This window comes from Balaenoptera borealis (assembly GCF_965194805.1).
Source record: "Balaenoptera borealis genome assembly, chromosome: 18".
NCBI classification, from domain to species: domain Eukaryota; kingdom Metazoa; phylum Chordata; class Mammalia; order Artiodactyla; family Balaenopteridae; genus Balaenoptera; species Balaenoptera borealis.
This window is the reverse complement of record NC_138877.1, coordinates 9,283,368-9,303,748: the sequence shown is the minus strand read 5'-3', so window position 1 is coordinate 9,303,748 and position 20,381 is coordinate 9,283,368. Positions and strand designations below refer to the sequence as shown.

Below are 20,381 nucleotides of genomic sequence, written 5' to 3'. Positions count from 1 at the left end.
TGGAGTATGGTTGCTTTACAATGTTGTGTTAGCCTCCACTGCACAACAAAATGAATCAGCCATACACATACAGATATCCCCTCCCTTCTGGACTTCCCTGCCATTTAGATTACCACTAAATGGCATCTGTGTTAGGATGTTTTTTACATAGTAATTCATGTCTGTTCACTTTACCACTATATTCAATAGCAAAGACTATTACTTCATCATCATTTTATCCTGAGTTCTTAACACAGTCCTTGTCATATACATATGTATAATATGTTGAATTATATTGCTTGAACAACTCCTGCCACTTCTACCTATGGCTTTATCGTATCATTGGAAATTATAGTCCCTAAATTAAATAGAAAGAGCTTTTCTAAGGAGGGAAGGGTTTACTATATTTGTTAAAGAGCTCATTTACCTGAAGAAGAGACTCTATGATCTAAACAGCTGACGGTCCATGCTTGCCCAGTAAAGTCTCCATTAACTGTGAAGTGGGGACTTCACAGAGAGACATGTGAGGTGCCATATCGTTCTCCCTCACTCCCACTCTTCTGCCTGAGGGCCCCATCTGCACTTTGGATAGGTGAATTCTTCCCATAAATGTTGACCCATGTTTCTAGCTTCTACTGGTGCATCAGTTTTATACCTTGTTCTTGTTTTCATGACTATTTTAAAGACAGGTTGGCAGGAGGCAAATCAGGGGCCACTAGCTGGGTTCTATTTTATTACAGAGATCCCACATTATAGAATTTCCATGGGAACTGTCTTGTCAAAAAATCTTGCCAAAACTTCAGATTCTTAATGTATAACAGGATCTTGCAATAGTTGCATTCGCAACAATAGTATCTGTAAAATACATGTCTTTCCATTGAGTCAATAGACCCATTGATTTTCATTATAAAACCAAAAATATATTTCTCTAGAAAACATTTGGCCCTAAAATATCAGGAAAACCATGTTTCATGATACAGCATATCCTTTAATTTATATAAAGAAAGATTTTGCAGTTCCAGTAAAATAAATAAATGCAAATAAACTCGAATAATACATATATTTTAAATATACACAATTCTTTTTCTTGTTTTGCTTAAAGCTCTAAATGGTAAACAATATGAAGTTTACACTTTTGCTAAATTAGAAAGTTGCAGCTTTGTAAAACTCTTTCTCCAATATTTTAAAGCAGAATATATTTCATCTCCTTGGTTTGCATTCTCAGACATGTTTTGTGTCCCTTTCAGAAGCCACTGCTAACAGAACACCACAGAAATAGAGGAGGATATGTGTATGTAGTATGTGTGTATGTATGAGACAGAGAGACAGAGAGACAGAGAGAGAGAGAGAGAGCGCAAGAAGGAGAAGGAGGAGGAGGAGGAGGAGAGTGAAAGGGAGGGGGAGGGGGAGGGGAGAGAGCGAAATCCTCTGAGTCTGAAAAAACTGAAAGAGCAAAATAGTGTTAACAATCCAGAAAGTCTGGCCATTGAATAAACCAGAAAACCTCATTTGCTGAAACAAACACTGAGACTCTGATAAGTCTGCGGAGTCTGTCTTTAGCATATGTTGAAGTAGTTCTGTAGCTTAAAAACTGTCTAAGTACTAATTTTAGCAAATTGAATCTGTTGGATTTTATAACAGGCACCAATTATGTATTTGAATAATTATATATTCAATTATATTGAATAACTGAACACTTCATTTAATGTGTCTTTTAGGAATATAAACAGGTTGGCATTCCATAAATACATCAACTTTTGCTTAGGATTTTTCACTACATGAAACTCTGAACTCAGAACATGATCACGTATTGTATAATATTTGTTGGAGAAACATGTTGGATTACTTTGGATTTGGCAAATCTCCAGCCCATGGGCCAAATCTGGCCTCAACTCTAGTTCATCTGAATCTTGACAAATATCCCCTGTGTGAGTGTGGGCCTCACAGCAGCTTCTGCAGCCCTCAGGGCAATTTTATTGCTGGGATTATTCAAATTTGAGAAGAGTCTGTGAAGCTTTAATGATGCTTTGGGAGACCAACGCACTGCAGATTTTAACTCAACAAAATGTTGAAGGACAGAAGGTTCAGCTTCCAGGTAACAGCACCTTAGACAGCACAGCTTTAGAGAACAGCAGTTCACCCTGGACTCCCTCTGGTCCAGAAACCACAGGGCTTCTCCTTTGCTGCTGCTGTTGTTGTTGTTGTTTATTCCTTCCTTCTTCCTCCCCCTCTTCCTTTTTAGCATTGGTCCAGGTGCAGAGGAGCCTCTCAGTAAACATTTGCTGATTGTGTAAAGGGGGGATATTTCCTTCATCAATCTTTCTCTTTAATCTCTGTGTTTCTCACCACCTCTCATCGCCTTCTTTTTCACTGTTTCCTTCATTTAAATTAATACAACGTGGAGCTCAAATACATTTATAGTCCAATGGTTTTAGTTCCATAAAAGAATTTATTTGCTGAAAAGAATTTTAGGATTTATGTACTCCATGAGTAAATTGATAAACTGACTGTTTTATAGTTCTCAGAATAGAAAAAGAGATTATTTTTAAATCTTGGTTGATTTCTCTCTTTGACATTATAAGTTATTGAGAGAAAAAAATTATTTTATTGCTCTTAACTACTTGATGAACTAACTAAACATCATTATTAGAAAAGCACCAAAAACGATTTTAAGATAGCAGCATTGGAGTAAGCAAAACTTTTGCTTTGCTTCTTTTCCCAAGTTACTAGGCTCTAAAAGGTTTACTTTAAACACTCAGGATCATTGTTTTTAAGCTTAACCATGTTACATAAATCAAGAACAGGTATGTCCTAATGAAAAGATACTTAATTACGATTAGAAAAAATGCTTTGACACAAGTATTATCTTAGAATATTCCTCCTTTGAGGTGTCTTCCCTATAGGTCATTTCCTAACTTGAGATGGTACATGTGTGCCACACAGCGGACTGGGACTCCCTTGGGAGGTCACTGCAAATGGGGTAAGAGTGATGACTGGGCTGGGGCTGAAGCTGGGAATGGAGGATCCCTGGAGTTGAATTACTGATGGAGACAAAGCAGAGCTGGGAAAGCCTGTAACCCTGTTTTCCTTTGGCCACTTCATGCTTCCTTGACTCCAGCCACTCAGTCTACCTTAATGCTTTTCAAATGCATCCATGATTTTTCACCTACAACCTCTGCTCACATACTGTTCTCCCTGTCTGTAGTGGTTGCCTACGAGTCTATGTTTGTCCAAATACATATAATGTGTCCTTCAAGACCTGATAAAAGTCCCACTGCCTTCTCATCAAAACTCTTCCAAATTTCCCAGCTCACAGAGACTTCTCCCTCTTCTCAAATTCTGAGGCAGTTTTTGTTCACAATATATAATTTATTGCTGCCTATATAGTGTGGTGACATTATTTGCTCTTTTGGGTATATGTTCTCATTCCTCTTCTATGTTCTAAGCTCTTCAATGGCAGAGATCTTGATGTCCATTGTGCATCAAAGTGACTCGGTTATAGTAATTCCTCCGTAATTACCTGCTCACTGTAATATAAAAGGTCTGATCTCAAGTTTGAAGAATAAAAGTGGGAGACTTTCCCCTACTCCTGGGAGCTTTGTTCTTATGAGCAGTAAATGAGATAATACATTTCAACCATGGTTTATTAGCCTTGTTATTTTATGACCTCCTCAAATACTGGCTTTTATGATATGAGAAACGCCTGACTTTTCATTTCGGTTTTAACTTCATCCCTTTTCTAATTAGTAATTCAGTTATGTAACAATAAATATAATAATTGATAATATTTCACTTCCATAGGCCACTTTATACTTTGCAAAGTGTCTTTACAGACCTCGTTTAATCTTCCTAACAACTCTGAAATAGGCAGGATTAATATTTTTCACCCCATTTTTTAATCAGGTGACAAATTCAGGCTGACAGTTCAAATGGCTTCCTCAAGGTCACTTCAGCACTGCCCATGTATCTCAGCTCCTTGTCTAATGCACTTGCCCCACTTTAAAGATTCACGTTTATGATTATTTCCCAATGGTGGTGAGAAAAGACGCATGACTTCCGTTTGCTCTGTCAGCTTGGCAGAATTGAAATCTCAAGCTTCTTTTGTGGCTGAGTTAACCTACAGCAATAAAACTCTGGGAAATAGGGTGATGCTGTCCAAACCCATAGCAGTTCAAGTTGAAGCAGAAAGCCAACTTAGTCAGTTTTAATGAGGAAAATGATTGCCAGGATGTTGACAGGGAATATCAGCACATTTTCCCTCCTAGTAGTGAAGCCTGTTTTGGAAACCAAATACCAATCCATTCTATCTGAATAGAGATTTTTATAGTTACCAAAGCACTTTAAAATACCTATTCTCAGTTGATCCCCCATCATCCTTCAGTGTGAAGCAGAACAGATATGATTATCCCCCTTCTCATTCTATAGCAGGAAATGGGGTTGCTGGCAGGCTCCCTGAGGGGAGAAGTCCTACAGACCTTCCTTAAGACCACCCAACAGTGGGGCTCTGGGGAAGGGACACACAAGGGCAGGGAACCTTAAGTGTATTGTGGACTTTCTTGTAATTAATTATTGTTCTTCCCCAAAGCCTTCACTTTCCCTTGTGACTAGTTGTAAAATAATTGTGAAACAAAAAAGGAGTTCTTTGAAAAAGAGGAAGAATGGGTAAGGCAGGCACTGCTGAAATTGAGATCAGGACAAACCTTTTGTGAAATAATAGGAAATAAATATCTGTTGGCTTCTGCCCCTGGTTCCTGATAATGTTTGTTCCTCGACGCTGGTTCCTGACACAAAGCTCCTAGATCCCTTGTAATTTCCTCGTGATAGGAATGTCTTTTGTTCTAATGAGGTGACTTTTGATGGATTCCTGGATTGGGGCTGGTCACCAGAAAGACCAAGCCATGATCAGAAGCTTGGAACTTTCAGGCCCACCTCCCATTCTCGGGAGAGGCGAGAGGGGCTGGCAATTGAGTAAATAAATGATCAAACCTTCATAAAAAAATCCCTAAGAGTGCAGAGTTCAGAGAAACTTCCAGGTTGGTGAACACATCTACAAGCTGGGGAAAGACGCACTACAACTCTATAGGGACAGAAGCTCCTGTGCTCAGGACCCTTCCAGACCTCGCCCTAGGTAACACTTCTCTCCCGCTGTTCATTTGTAGCCACTGAAATATCCTTTGTAATAAATCAGCAGTAGTAAGTAAACTGTTTTCCTGAGTTCTGTGAGCTGCTTTAGCATATTACTGAACGCGAGGAGAGGGTCATGGGAACCTCTAATTTTAGCCAAGAAGGACATAAATGGTGGGCAACCTGAGGACTCAACCCTTGTGATGGGCATCTGAAGGAGGGGGCAGTCTTGTGGGGCCTGTGATAACTCTGTTTAGTGTTAGAAATGAATGGAATTGTAGGACACCCAGCTGGTATGGGAAAATCGGTGGGTGTGGGAACAAAGCCCCGCACCTGGTGTATTATGAACGTGAGAACTGAGGAAAACTGTGTGCTTTTCATAGACACCTTTGTGCCCCTTTCTCAGAAATCAAACAGCTCATTTAGAAGCAAGATCGCAAGCTTGGCTTCAGGCTTTAAAATTGGCTGACTTGTTTACAAACCACCTGGGGGTAGGAATGGGGATGGCAAGGACCCAGGAAACATGCTAAGTGTCAAGCTCAGAGAAAATTTTGCTAAATTAAGGATATATTTGATTCTAGCTTATTCTTAATATTGAAAAATTAAAATAGAAATATTTTAGCTCAAATATTCTCACAGGTAATTGGTCTCCATTGAGAGTATCTTTCTTTTTCATACATATTTTAAAATTGAGGTATAATTGACGTATAACATAATATTAGTTTCAGGTGTACAACATAACAATTTGATATTTGTATATATTGTGAAACTATCACCACAATAAGTCTAGTTATCCCTCACCATGTATAGTTACAAAATTTTTTTTTCCTGTGATAAAAACTTTAAAGGTTTACTGTCTCAGCAGCTTGCAAATATACAACACAGTATTATTAACCATAGTCATCACAGTGTACATGTCCATGACTTATTTATTTTATAACTGGAGATTTGTACCTTTTGACACCTTTACCCATTTCAACCCTTACTCCCTCCCTGTCTCTGGCAATTACCATTCTGTTTTCTGTATCTATGAGCTCGGTTTCTTTGTTTTTGTTTTAAACTTCACATATTAGTGAGATTATACGGTATTTCCCTCTGTCTGACTTACTTCATTTAGCATAATACCTTCAAGATCCATCCATGTTGTAAAAATTGGCAAGATTTCATTCTTTTTATGGATGAATATATTCCATTTTGTATATACATATATACCACATTTTCTTTATTCATTTATCCATTGGTGGTCACTTAGGTTCTTTCCATGTCTTGGCTATTGTAAGTAAAACTGCAGTGGACATGGGGGTGCAAATAACTTTTTGAATTATTGTTTTCTTTGAATAAATGCCCCGATGTGAATTGCTGGATTACGTGGTAGTTCTATTTTTAATTTTTTGAGGAAACTCCATGCTGTTTTCCATAGTGGTTGCACCAATTTACATTCCCACCAACAGTGCACAAAAGTTCCTTTTTCTTCACATTCTCCCTAACACTTGTCATTTCTTGTCTTTTTTATAGTAGTCATTTTAATAGGTGTGAGGTGATATTTCATTGTGGTTTTTGATTTGCATTTCCTTGAAGATTAGTGATGTTGAGCATCTTTTTACATACATGTTGGTCATTTGAATGTCTTCTTTGGAAAAATGTCTATACAGATCCTCTGCCCATTTTTTTTTTTTTAATTTTTATTTATTTATTTATTTTTGGCTGTGTTGGGTCTTCGTTTCTGTGCGAGGGCTTTCCCCAATTGCGGCAAGCGGGGGCCACACCTCATCGCGGTGCGCGGGCCTCTCACCATCGCGGCCTCTCCTGTTGCGGAGCACAGGCTCCAGACGCGCAGGCTCAGCAGTTATGGCTCACGGGCCCAGCTGCTCCGTGGCACATGGGATCCTCCCAGACCAGGGCTCAAACCCGTGTCCCCTGCATTGGCAGGCGGACTCTCAACCACTGTGCCACCAGGGAAGCCCATCTGCCCATTTCTTAATCGAATTTTTTTTCCTATTGAGTTGAAGGAGTTCTTTATATATTTTGGATATTAGCCCCTTATTAGATATAGGATTTGCAAATACTTGCAAATATGCAAATGTTGATTCTTCCAATCCAAGAACATGGTATATCTCTCCATCTATTTGTATCATCTTTAATTTCTTTCATCAGTGTCTTATAATTTTCTGCATACAGGTCTTTTGTCTCCTTAGGTAGGTTTATTCCTAGATATTTTATTCTTTTTGTTGCAATGGTAAATGGGAGTGTTTCCTTAATTTCACTTTCAGATTTTTCATCATTAGTGTATAGGGATGCTAGAGATTTCTGTGCATTAATGTTGTATCCTGCTACTTTACCAAATTCATTGATTCGCTCTAGTAGTTTTCTGGTAGCATCTTTAGGATTCTCTATATATAGTATCATGTCATCTGCAAACAGTGACAGCTTTACTTCTTCTTTTCCAATTTGGATTCCTTTTATTTCTTTTTCTTCTCTGATTGCTGTGGCTAACACTTCCAAAACTATGTTGAATAATAGTGGTGAGAGTGGGCAACCTTGTCTTGTTCCTGATCTTAGTGGAAATGGTTTCAGTTTTTCACCATTGAGGACAATGTTGGCTGTGGGTTTGTCATATATGGCCTTTATTATGTTGAGGAAAGTTCCCTCTATGCCTACTTTCTGGAGGGTTTTTATCATAAATGGGTGTTGAATTTTGTGGAAAGCTTTCTCTGCATCTATTGAGATGATCATATGGTTTTTCTCCTTTAAATTGTTAATATGGTGTATCACATTGATTGATTTGCGTATATTGAAGAATCCTTGCATTCCTGGGATAAACCCCACTTGATCATGGTGTATGATCCTTTTAATGTGTTGTTGGATTCTGTTTGCTAGTATTTTGTTGAGGATTTTTGCATCTATGTTCATCAGTGATATTGGCCTGTAGTTTTCTTTCTTTGTGACATCTTTGTCTGGTTTTGGTATCAGGGTGATGGTGGCCTCGTAGAATGAGTTTGGGAGTGTTCCTCCCTTTGCTATGTTTTGGAAGAGTTTCAGAAGGACAGGTGACAGCTCTTCTCTAAATGTTTGATAGAATTCGCTTGTGAAGCCATCTGGCCCTGGGCTTTTGTTTGTTGGAAGATTTTTAATCACAGTTTCAATTTCAGTGCTTGTGATTGGTCTGTTCATATTTTCTATTTCTTCCTGGTTCAGTCTCAGCAGGTTGTGCATTTCTAAGAATTTGTCCATTTCTTCCAGGTTGTCCATTTTATTGGCATGGAGTTGCTTGTAGTAATCTCTCATGATCCTTTGTACTTCTGCAGTGTCAGTTGTTACATCTCCTTCTTCATTTCTAATTCTGTTGATTTGAGTCTTCTCTTTTTTTTTCTTGATGAGTCTGGCTAATGGTTTATCAATTTTGTTTATCTTCTCAAAGAACCAGCTTTTAGTTTTACTGATCTTTGCTACCACTTCCTTCATTTCTTTTTCATTTATTTCTGATCTGATCTCTATGATTTCTTTCCTTCTGCTAACTTTGGGGTTATTTTGTTCTCTAATTCCTTTTGGTGTAAGGTTAGGTTGTTTGAGATGTTTCTTGTTTCTTAAGGCAGGATTGTATTGTTATAAACTTCCCTCTTAGAACTGCTTTTGCTGCATCCCATAGGTTTTGGGTTGTCGTGTTTTCATTGTCATTTGTTTCTAAGTATTTTTTGATTTCTCTCTGATTTCATCAGTGATCTCTTGGTTATTAAGTAGTGTATTGTTTAGCCTCCATGTGTTTGTATATTTTACAGATTTTTTTCCTGTAATTGATATCTAGTCTCATAGCGTTGTGGTTGGAAAAGATACTTGAAAGGATTTCAATTTTCTTGAATTTACCAAGGCTTGATTTGTGACCCAAGATATGATCTATCATGGAGAATGTTCCATGAGCACTTGAGAAGAAGGTGGATTCTGTTGTTTTTGGATGGAATGTCCTATAAATATCAATTAATTCCATCTTGTTTAATGTGTCATTTAAAGCTTGTGTTTCCTTATTTATTTTCATTTTGGATGATCTGTCCATTGGTGAAAGTGGGGTGTTAAAGTCCCCTACTATGATTGTGTTACTGTCGATTTTCCCCTTTATGGCTGTTAGCATTTGCCTGATGTATTGAGATGCTCCTATGTTGGGTGCATAAATATTTACAATTATTGTATCTTCTTCTTGGATTGATCCCTTGATCATTATGTAGTGTCCTTCTTTGTCTCTTGTAATAGTCTTTGTTTTAAAGTCTATTTTGTCTGATATGAGAATTGCTACTCCAGCTTTCTTTTGATATCCATTTGCATGGAATATCTTTTTCCAACCCCTCACTTTCAGTCTGTATGTGTCCCTAGGTCTGAAGTGGGTCTCTTGTAGACAGCATATATATGGGTCTTGTTTTTGTATCCATTCAGCCAGTCTGTGTCTTTTGGTGGGAGCATTTAATCCATTTACATTTAAGGTAATTATCGATATGTATGTTCCTATTCCCATTTTCTTAAATGTTTTGGGTTTGTTACTGTAGGTCTTTCCCTTCTCTTGTGTTTCCTGCCTAGAGAAGTTCCTTTAGCATTTGTTGTAAAGCTGGTTTGGTGGTGCTGAATTTTCTTAGCTTTTGCTTGTCTGTAAAGGTTTTAATTTCTCTGTCAAATCTGAATGAGGTCCTTGCTGGGTAGAGTAATCTTGGTTGTAGGTTTTTCTCCTTCATCACTTTAAATACGTCCTGCCACTCCCTTCTGGCTTGCAGAGTTTCTGCTGAAAGATCAGCTGTTAACCTTATGGGGATTCCCTTGTGTGTTATTTGTTGCCTTTCCCTTGCTGCTTTTAATACTTGTTCTTTGTATTTAATTTTTGATAGTTTGATTAATATGTGTCTTGGCGTGTTTCTCCTTGGATTTATCCTGTATGGGACTCTCTGTGCTTCCTGGACTTGATTAACTATTTCCTTTCCCGTATTAGGGAAGTTTTCAACTATAATCTCTTCAAATATTTTCTCACTCCCTTTCTTTTTCTCTTCTTCTTCTGGGACCCCTATAATTCGAATGTTGGTGCATTTAATGTTGTCCCAGAGGTCTCTGAGACTGTCCTCATTTCTTTTCATTCTTTTTTCTTTATTCTGCTCTGCAGTAGTTATTTCTACTATTTTATCTTCTAGGTCACTTTTCCGTTCTTCTGCCTCAGTTATTCTGCTATTGATCCCTTCTAGAGAATTTTTAATTTCATTTATCTTGCTGTTCCTCACTGTTTGTTTGCTCTTTAGTTCTTCTAGGTCCTTGTTAAACGTTTCTTGTATTTTCTCCATTCTATTTCCAAGATTTTGGATCATCTTTACTATCATTATTCTGAATTCTTTTTCAGGTAGACTGCCTATTTCCTCTTCATTTGTTAGGTCTGGTGGGTTACTGCCTTGCTCCTTCATCTGCTGTTTGTTTCTCTGTCTTCTCATTTTGCTTAACTTACTGTGTTTGGGGTCTCCTTTTCACAGGCTGCAGGTTCGTAGTTCCAGTTGTTTTTGCTGTCTGTCCCCAGTGGCTAAGGTTGGTTCAGTGGGTTGTGTAGGCTTCCTGGTGGAGGGGACTAGTGCCTGTGTTCTGGTGGATGAGGCTGGATCTTGTCTTTCTGGTGGGCAGGTCCGCGTCCGGTGGTGTGTTTTGGGGTGTCTGTGGCTTTATTATGATTTTAGACAGCCTCTCTGCTAATGGGTGGGGTTGTGTTCCTGTCTTGCTAGTTGTTTGGCATAGGGTGTCCAGCACTGTAGCTTGCTGGTCGTTGAGTGAAGCTGGGTCTTGGCGTTGAGATGGAGATCTCTGGGAGATTTTCGCCGTTTGATATTACCTGGAGCTGGGAGGTCTCTTGTGGACCAGTGTCCTGAATTTGGCTCTCCCACCTCAAAGGCACAGCCCTGACGCCTGGCTGGAGCACCAAGAACCTGTCATCCACATGGCTCAGAATAAAAGGGAGGAAAAAAAGAAAGAAAGAAAGAAGATAAAATAAAATAAAGTAAAATCAAGTTTTTAAATAAAAAATAATTATTTAAAAAAAATTTTTTTGAATAAAAAAAAAGGAAGAAAGAAAGAAGAGAGCAACCAAACCAAAAAAAAAAATCCACCAATGATAACAAGTGCTAAAAACTATATTAAACAAAACAAAACAAAACAAAAACGGACAGACAGAACCCTAGGACAAATGCTAAAAGCAAAGCTATACAGACAAAATCACACACAGAAGAATACACATACACACTCACAAAGAGAAAAAGGGAAAAAAATATATATATAATGTTGCTCCTAAAGTCCACCTCTTCAATTTGGAAGGATTCATTGTCTATTCAGGTGTTCCACAGATGCAGGGTACATCAAGTTGACTGTGGAGATTTAATCCGCTGCTCCTGAGGCTGTTGGGAGAGATTTCCCCTTCTCTTCTTTGTTCACACAGCTCCCGGGGTTCAGCTTTTGATTTGGCCCCGCCTCTGTGTGTAGGTCGCCTGAGGGCATCTCTTCCCCACCCAGACAGGACAGGGTTAAAGGAGCAGCTGATTGGGGGACTCTGGCTCACTCAGGCCGGGGGTAAGAAGGGGTACGGAGTGAGGGGTGAGCCTGCGGCGGCAGAGGCCGGCGTGATGTTGCAGCAGCCTGAGGCGCCATGCGTTCTCCCGGGGAAGTTGTCCCTGGATCATGGGAGCCTGGCCGTGGCGGGCTGCACCGGCTCCCGGGAGGGGCGGTGTGGAGAGTGACCTGTGCTCGCACACAGGCTTCTTGGTGGCGGCAGCAGCAGCCTTAGCGTCTCATGCCCGTCTCTGGGGTCCGCGCTGATCACCGTGGCTCGTGCCTGTCTCTGGAGCTCCTTTAAGCGGTGCTCTGAATCCCCTCTCCTCGCGCACCAGGAAACAAAGAGGCAAGAAAAAGTCTCTTGCCTGTTCGGCAGCTCCAGACTTTTTCCCGGACTCCCTCCCAGCTAGCCGTGGCGCACTGGCCCCTTCAGGCTGTGTCCACGCAGCCAACCCCAGTCCTCTCCCTGGGATCCTACCTCCGAAGCCCGAGCCTCAGCTCCCAGCCCCCACCCGCCCCGGCGGGTGAGCAGACAAGCCTCTTGGGCTGGTGAGTGCTCCTCGGCACCGATCCTCTGTGCGGGAATCTCTCTGCTTTGCCCTCTGCACCCCTGTGGCTGCACTCTCCTCCATGGCTCCGAAGCTTCCCCTCTGCCCACCCCCTATCTCTACCAGTGAAGGGGCTTCCTAGTGTGTGGAAACCTTTCCTCCTTCACAGCTCCCTCCCAGAGGTGCAGGTCCCATCCCTATTCTTTTGTCTCTGTTTTTTTCTTTTTTCTTTTGCCCTACCCAGGTACGTGGGGGGTTTCTTGCCTTTTGGGAGGTCTGAGGTCTTCTGCCAGCATTCAGTAGGTGCTCTGTAGGAGCTGTTCCACATGTAGATGTATTTCTGATGTATTTGTGGGGAGGAAGGTGATCTCCACGTCTTACTCTTCCACCATCTTGAAGCTCCCTCCTCATTTAATCTTAATTGCCTCTTTAAATGGCCTATCTCCAAATACTGTCACATTCTGAGGGACTGGGGGTTAAGACCTCAATATATGAATTTTGGGGAGGAGGGGCATGCAATTCAGCCCATAAGAGCAGCAAAGAGAGGCGGCACACACTGCCAAGCTGTGTTTTGTAGGAGTGATGTCTTCTCTTCCTTGCATGGCTACCTAGTCCCTGGTGTGGTCTCTGACCCTTCCAGGGTCTAAGTGGAAGCCACGGAAAAAACAGGAGAAGCAGGAAAGGACTTACTTGGTTTGTACCACTCTAACCAGGCTTTGGCTCTTTCTTTGGCAGATATTTAAATCTGATTCTCTGGGCTTGGTGGCGAATGAGCAAAGCTGATTCTTTTTCTTGGGGTGCAGCTCTGTGGCTTTCAGAAGTCCTGACTGGCAACACTTGGCCACGGTTGCTGGACAGTCTCCTGGCTGGTCACTTGGGGTTCCTCCACTGGCTTCTGAGAACTTTGCGGGGGGCCACTCCTCCTGGCTGTCTTCTGGGGCAATAGTTAAAATGGAGCCAGACTGGCTTTCTCTCCAGAGTGGCCCATGTTGGCTCCAGAGGAAATACATTCTTGTTTTCTTTTTCTCTGGCTGCCATGGTTTTTAACTTCAGTTACCGGAGTAGTCACTTGTGATCTCACCATATCCACAGCTGAAGCAGCTGTTGTGAGGACACCAGTGGTTTGCTAGGGAGGCTGCCCTCCGTGGTTGTGAAAGGTGTTGAGCCTCAGGGAGCCCAAGCACCGCTGGGCTCCACAGAGAGGCCAGGAGAAGAAAACGCCCCAGAAAAAGGTGCCACTTGTGGACACCTATTTTCAGAGTAACCAGGCCTCTGCTCAGAGACGCTTACAGTAGAAACAATACAACCAGTCTGTGATTTCACACCACTGAGAACCTCATGCCGTGACTCATGGAAATGGTTATGTAAGGTCCCTGGTTCTCTTTCTTCTAATTATAGAGGTTCAAATTCGGTTCATGGGGCTGTGTAGCAGTAGACACCTCACCACCCCTACCCATGGGGTGAGGAAGACCATGGGGTGGGGAGATCAGGGGAGGGAGCTGCATCTCCACTCTCCCCTCAAGCCCCTACTTACGCTAAACCTCTCTCTCCTTTCCAGTCACACAATGAAAACCATGTGCACAAATGGATGTAGAACAAAGAAGGTTGTGTGTCCTGCTCAGCCAGAAAATGTCTGGTTATAACTGGAGATAAATTAAACTGTTCCAAATGTGGTTTCAACACCACAATCATTATTATTTTTAGCTAATATTTTAAAGCTCTTTCTATACAAAAATGATGTTCAAACTACTTTTTACTACTACTTTTTAACTATATTAATCCTCACAACAATCTCATGAAGTGAATACTACAGATGTGTAGCAAAGAATATTACACAACTATTAAAAAGCATGTTAAAAAAAGAAACTTAAGGATATGGAAAATGCTCACAGAGCAAACTGAATGGAAAAAGAAAGTTAAATAATTTAGATAGTATGATCCCAATTTTTTTTAATGAAAATTATACATGCATAGGAGAAAAACTGGAAACTGAAATTATAATCTCAGTGGGTGATGGAATTATAAATTATTTTATTTTCTTCTATTATACATTTCTGTATTTTTCAATTTTTTTCACAATTAGCATTTATTACTTTTATAATCAGAGAACTGTTTCTCAAGAAAGATATGTCTGTCAGCAGTGTGGAAGATGGTTAGGACAGGGCAATGATGGTTCCAACAGAAACTAATATTTATGAAGCTCTTATTATGTACCAGGCATGATATTAAATATTTATATTACTTAAAGTGATTTCCACAGTAACTTTATGAGGTGGTTACTATTATTGCCCCCATTTTATAGATGAAGAAACTGAAGCACAGAGAGGTCAAGTTGCTTGAGGTAGGCAGAGCCAGCATCCAAAGTCAGCCCTGGGTCTGTGTTCAATCCTTGAGCACATTCCTGGCTCCTGGGGCACAGCCATTAGGCACCTAATGCTACAGTCCAGAAGGAGCTTGTTATCACTGGTGGCTCTTCAAAGGATGGATTTATACAGCCCCCGTGCTAAGTGTTCTAGCCTGCCATCAAAGGAAGGCCCAGAAGGCACCGATGAAGGGATCTTGGCTGACATTCCCGACAATACTCCCCAGACGACACGGTTCTGGAAATGGTCAGAAGAAAAATCCATTTGGGGGAGCAAATTGCCAAGAAGAAGCTAAAGGGCATTTAACTAGATATTAGTTCAGAGAGTAAACCTTGGAACCAATTGAGGTGGCCGACCTGCTGGACACTGATCTCCAAACCTGAACCCACCAAACTCGCTCTTCCCTCAGACTTTTCCACAGGCTGTTCCTCTTCACAGAATGCACTTTCCCCAGATCTTGGTGGAGTTAGAGCTCTCACTTCACTCAGGTCCAGGCTCAGAGAGGCCCCGCTGACTAGGTTACCCAAAATATCCAACTCCATCCTGCTACCTCCCGCCACTCTGCTTTCCCTCTTAGCCCTTTCTCCACCCACAATCATTTTATATATTTATGTATTTGTTGTCAGTCTCCTGTCTTTAGAATGTAAGTTCCTCAAGGCCAAGGTCTGGGACTGTTTTCTTCATTATCTATCCAAAGTACCTACAACATGCCTGGCTATAGCTGATGCTCAATAAATTATATGTGGAGGGACTGAGTGAGTGAGTTCACGAGCGAATGAAAACCTCTGTATGGTGTAAAGAGAGGAGAGTTGGCATGCTGATATTTGGGAGCAATTTCTCTAGCTTCACGGCTTTGTCATTGCTCATGGCTTTGGTGCATGGAGCGGCAAACACATTGAGTGATGACAGTAGGGAACATGTGCTCTCAATAAACCACATGGCTCCTCTGTGTTGAGAACATATTACCTGGAGGAAGAACCATCAGGGTCTGCTAAAGTCACCTTATCTAAAGAAAAGATTTGAAGAAAGGACTCTGGAAAGTAGAAGTAAGTCCAAAACACAGAGCTGAGATGATTTTGCTGCTCCAAAGGGATTTTATGACTTTAATGTACCTTCTTTCTGGGTAAGAAATTCTCCAACCACCTTGCAGGGGCTCGTCCATAATTTTTGCTTGAAATGAAATCCATTATAAGTATGTAGCAAATAGTAACAACTTTTAAACCAAAATAGGGAAAAACATCTGGATTACTTGGCAATATAGAAGTCCAGCCTAATGACGAAAGCCAGGCACTGTAATCTGGATTGCCTGAGGGGTATGATTCATCACATTATCACTCCTTAGGGGCAGAATTGAATCTGTTTACAAACGAGGAATTCTAAAACAGAGAAGCAGCTGCAGATTTTCCTGGATTAGACCAGCCATTATCTCAGGTCTAAGGTAACCTTTAGAGCTTTTCTCCCCTGCTACTCTATTGATTAAGTAAAAGCCAGATTCAATAATTTGGAGCCCTGAGTGGTTGGGGATCTCTGATGGATTGGGAGCTAGGAAGGCAGAAGAGAGCTGTTCAACTCCTCCAGACCTTTGTAGTCAGGAAGCCGGGACTTCCAACTATGTATGTTGCAGTGTAGAAGCAGGAAAGAAAAGTTTTTCCAGAGTTGGTTTTATTTTAACATATTTTATTTTTGTAAATATTTTTGAAGTATAACATGCAAAAAAGTGTGCAAATCTTAACCATACAGCTGAATATATCTTCACACAGTGAATGCACTCATGTGATCTGCAGACACAGATTATGAAACTGCACCAAAGACCGCCCCTCCTACGTCTCCCTCCTATCACTGCCCACTGCCACCGGGCAACCACCACTGTGACTTCCAAAAGCATACATTTTCTGGCCTGTTCTTTTACTCCACACGAGTGGAATCACGCACACATTCCGCTGCGTGAGTAGCCTTCCTCACTCAACACCACAGCTGCAAAACTCAACTAAATTTTGCAACTAAACCTCCATCCATTCTCACTGTTTTCCAAAGACTGTATGTAGATCCATCCACCACCCCTCACAGATGAACTTCTGTACTGCTCCAGTCTATGGCCACTGCAAACAGTGGTTCCATGAACATCTGCAGATGTGTCTTTTGGTGAGCGCATGTGTGTACTTAGTTGGGTACATATCAATACCTAGGAGCAGAATTGCTCAGCCACAGGCTCCTCACAAGCAGCAGGTTTAAGTCCAAACTCCACAGCACAGACCCCAGCGCCCTGCATTCCATGAACCTGTAGTCTGTTTCAGACCCATCTCTCATATCCCACTCTGCAATTCCTAAAGATTGATTGTCAAGATATCCCATGTCCTGAGCCAAGGCCATTTATTCCCCTTTCTTGCCTGACAAACCCCTTCTGATTCTTCAAAGTTCAGCTTAAATATTAGTGAGCCCTTGCCTGAGGAGTGCTCTTAAAGGAAAGATGGCTAGAGGATCCATTTATGGAAGAAATCACTTGAGGCCACGATTGTAGCTCTCTGATAAGTTCAGTGTGTTAATTTTAAATTAATGCTTTAATTTTTTATAAGATATATGTTCATTACGGAAAACTGAAAATAGACAGGAAAAATGTAGTAAAATAAATAAATAAAAGGTACCCAATGAAAGTGCCGTTGCCATTATGGACTGCTTATGTACCAGCATCTTTGTGCTGAAGTTGATGATGCCCTTTCAAACCTCAACGTTTCTCAACACTATTACTGACTCTTGATACTCACAATTTTCAGTGACTACATAATATTTCTTGCATGGATATACTATAATTTGTTTAACTCTTCCCAGTTGGATTGTTTCCAATTTTTGTTATCATAAATGATGGTGTGCAGAGTACCTATGTGCACACAGCTCTGTCTACATTTCTGTTTATTTCCTTGTGAGAGATTGTTAGAAGTTGACTACTCAAAAAAGATATGAAGATTTTTAAGACTCTTTATACATATTATCAAGTTGCTTTACAAAAGTATTAGATCACTACTCCCACCTGCAATGTATTAGAGTTTGTTTCACAGCACCCTAACCAGAATTGTGTATCTTTAAATTTTTTTTTTTTGCTTATTCCTTTGGGTTTGTTTTTGTTTTGTTTCGTTTTTCATATCTTGTTGTTATGCTTTAACTTCTTTGTTTATTAGTTCAGTTGAACCTTTTTCTTCATATGTTTACTGGCTATTTGTTTTTCTTCTTCTATGAGCTAAGTTAGAATCAACCAGCCTCAAGGTACAGAACTGAACATCAGTGAATATGTTCAATAGTAAGAAGATTCATTTACCTCACTCATTGATCAAATTGAGCTATTGTATAAACTCTTATATAAGACTGTTTGTCAAATTAAGCTTAGTTTTTAAAAAACCATGTTAAAAAACACATAAGGAAGAACTTAATTCATTCAACACTAATTGATAGTCTGTTGTGTACCATTACTGTGCTAGAGATGGTAGACAAAGATAAATTAAACACATTTTGCTCTCAAGATGCTCAGAAGTTATAGCATAAAGAGTGTAAAACAGATATTTGGTAGAGAGCAGAAAACTCAGAGTTCATTGTGCACTCAGAGAGCGGATCTAACTCCTTCCCACGAATTAGAGAAATCAGAAAGGACAGGAGATTTTTGAGAGAAATACTAAGAGTGAGAAGGAGTTTACAAGGCAGAAGAATAGTTACCTTGTCTAACAGACACCAATTATTACGGGATCCTTCTGTGTCCTACTGTCCTACTAGGAAAAGGTCAGATGCTTGGTGGGATTGGAGAATAAAGTACATTAGGTAGAGATAAGAGTCAGCAACGGTTAGTTCAAAGCTAAAATATGAAGCTTATATGTACCGATAAGGAATTTGGACTTATCCTATTTTTGGTAAGGAATCAACATTTTAAAACAAGAGACTATTATTATCCTTATTTTTCAGCTGAAGAATTGGAGGTTTAGAGAGGTTAAGTGATTTGCCAAGTTATGCTGTCAGGAAGTGAAAGAATTTGAAACCATACGATCTGACTCCTGAAACAGGGTTTTTTGTACAAAGCTACAATTCTTCCTATTATTCCACGCATCCTCACCATACCCGTAGGAAGCATGCTCCAGGAACTGTGCTAGATGCTCCAGACAGCAGGAGACAAACCTGTTCTGTTCTCTCTGCACAGCACACCTCCACATCCGACACCCCCCACCAACATCACATACGCAACAAGAGAGGAAAAGCCACCCATCTACCTGGCAAAGGCTAGGATGTGGGAGACGATGCAGCAGGTGCTGGGCTCTCAACATCCTTTGTTTTAGGCTCAGAACCAAAGAATATATTCATTGACAACAAGAATACTAATCACACTTCTATTTACCTTCCCACAAGCTAGTATGGCCTCAGATATCAAGGGTTACAGAAGCATTTTTAAAAATTTACACCCAAATTGATTAAAGAGAATTCTTATTCAGATAATTAGCCTTTGTAAATTGGAATGAAAGGGAAAAAACGCTTTTTTTCCCCTGGACTTCAGGATAATCATTCTGTCCCTTATTAAAGACCCATTGTTTGGGAACTTTGGGCCATAATCTAGAAAAGCAAACCCCTACACAACAGGGGTGTAGCTCAGTAGTAGAGAGCGTGTTTAGCAAATCCCATTCCCTGACAGCATCCATGAAAGCAAGTTTTCACTTCTATCCTATCGATCTTCTCTTCACTTTCAATGACCTGGCCTCCAAAGTTAAAGAAAACCTGAAAATACTGTCTGTGTTCTTAGGACCTATAGTTTCCTTCCCAGCACCTGAAAGTTACTGGAGATATTTTGCAGGTCTCTTCAGTTTCTATGAATTATTCCCATATGTATGGGCAGATGCAAGGAGCTGAAGTGTCGATAAGAGGTTTGCTGTATTTTGGCAGGCTCTCTGCTGGATAGCAGCTCATAAAGAACAAAGTCAGGTGGTGAACCTTGTGCCTAGGATGCTGTGAGGGACCTCTCCAGAAAAGGCTGGAATTCATTAACCACCATTCGGAGATGGGGTTGAGGTTCCACCTGCGATCTAAGGCATGTGAAGTCTCATTGCTTTTCTGCAGCCTACTAATTGCTCAGGAGATGCACATCAACCCTCTGACAGAAGCCCAAAGCTAGTCACACAGATTTGGTGGCAGAGAATTACTTTTACCTTCAAGCTCTTGACATGGCAACCCCTTTAATTAATTTATTTTTTTAAATTAATTTATTTATTTGGTTTTATTTTTGGCTGTGCTGTGTCTTTGTTGCTGCACGCGGGCTTTCTCTAGTTGTGGTGAGTGGGGGCTACTCTTCGTTGCGGTGTGCGGGCTTCTCATTGCGGTGGCTTCTCATTGCAGTGGCTTCTCTTGTTGCGGAGCACGGGCTCTAGGCACGCGGGCTTCAGTAGGTGTGGCACGTTGGCTCAGTAGTTGTGGCTTGTGGGCTCTAGAGCCCAGGCTCAGTAGTTGTGGCGCACGGGCTTAGTTGCTCCGTGGCATGTGGGATCTTCCTGGACCAGGGCTCGAACCCGTGTCCCCTGCACTGGCAGGCAGATTCTTAACCACTGCGCCACCAGGAAAGCCTGGCAACCCCTTTATTTTGATGTGATTTTTTAATTTATAAAATACATTTGAATATTTATATTTATTTCATTTATATTCTATTTATTTTGATTCCCCATTGATTCTTTATAGTCTGCCTTTGTACATCATTCTTGACTCTTTTTTTTTTTTGTAAAGAGCACTTCCCCTTTCCTCAAAGGGTCACTGCATGTATACTGGGGAAGACTTGAGAAATGCTGGCAAAGGT

General features: G+C 40.7%; 1 protein-coding gene across 1 annotated transcript in view; it reads right to left on the bottom strand.

The window, feature by feature from the left end:
- Positions 1–15,111, bottom strand: part of RXFP2 (relaxin family peptide receptor 2) — a gene marked incomplete at its 5' end in the record, with an annotated part of 117,453 nt that extends 102,342 nt beyond the window's left edge. Inside the window, one exon of the mRNA XM_082365772.1 lies at positions 14,959–15,111. Within this exon, the coding sequence (XP_082221898.1) occupies positions 14,959–15,111 (153 nt within the window). The remainder of the gene's footprint in view (positions 1–14,958) is intronic.
- Between the last annotated feature and the right edge of the window lie 5,270 nt (positions 15,112–20,381).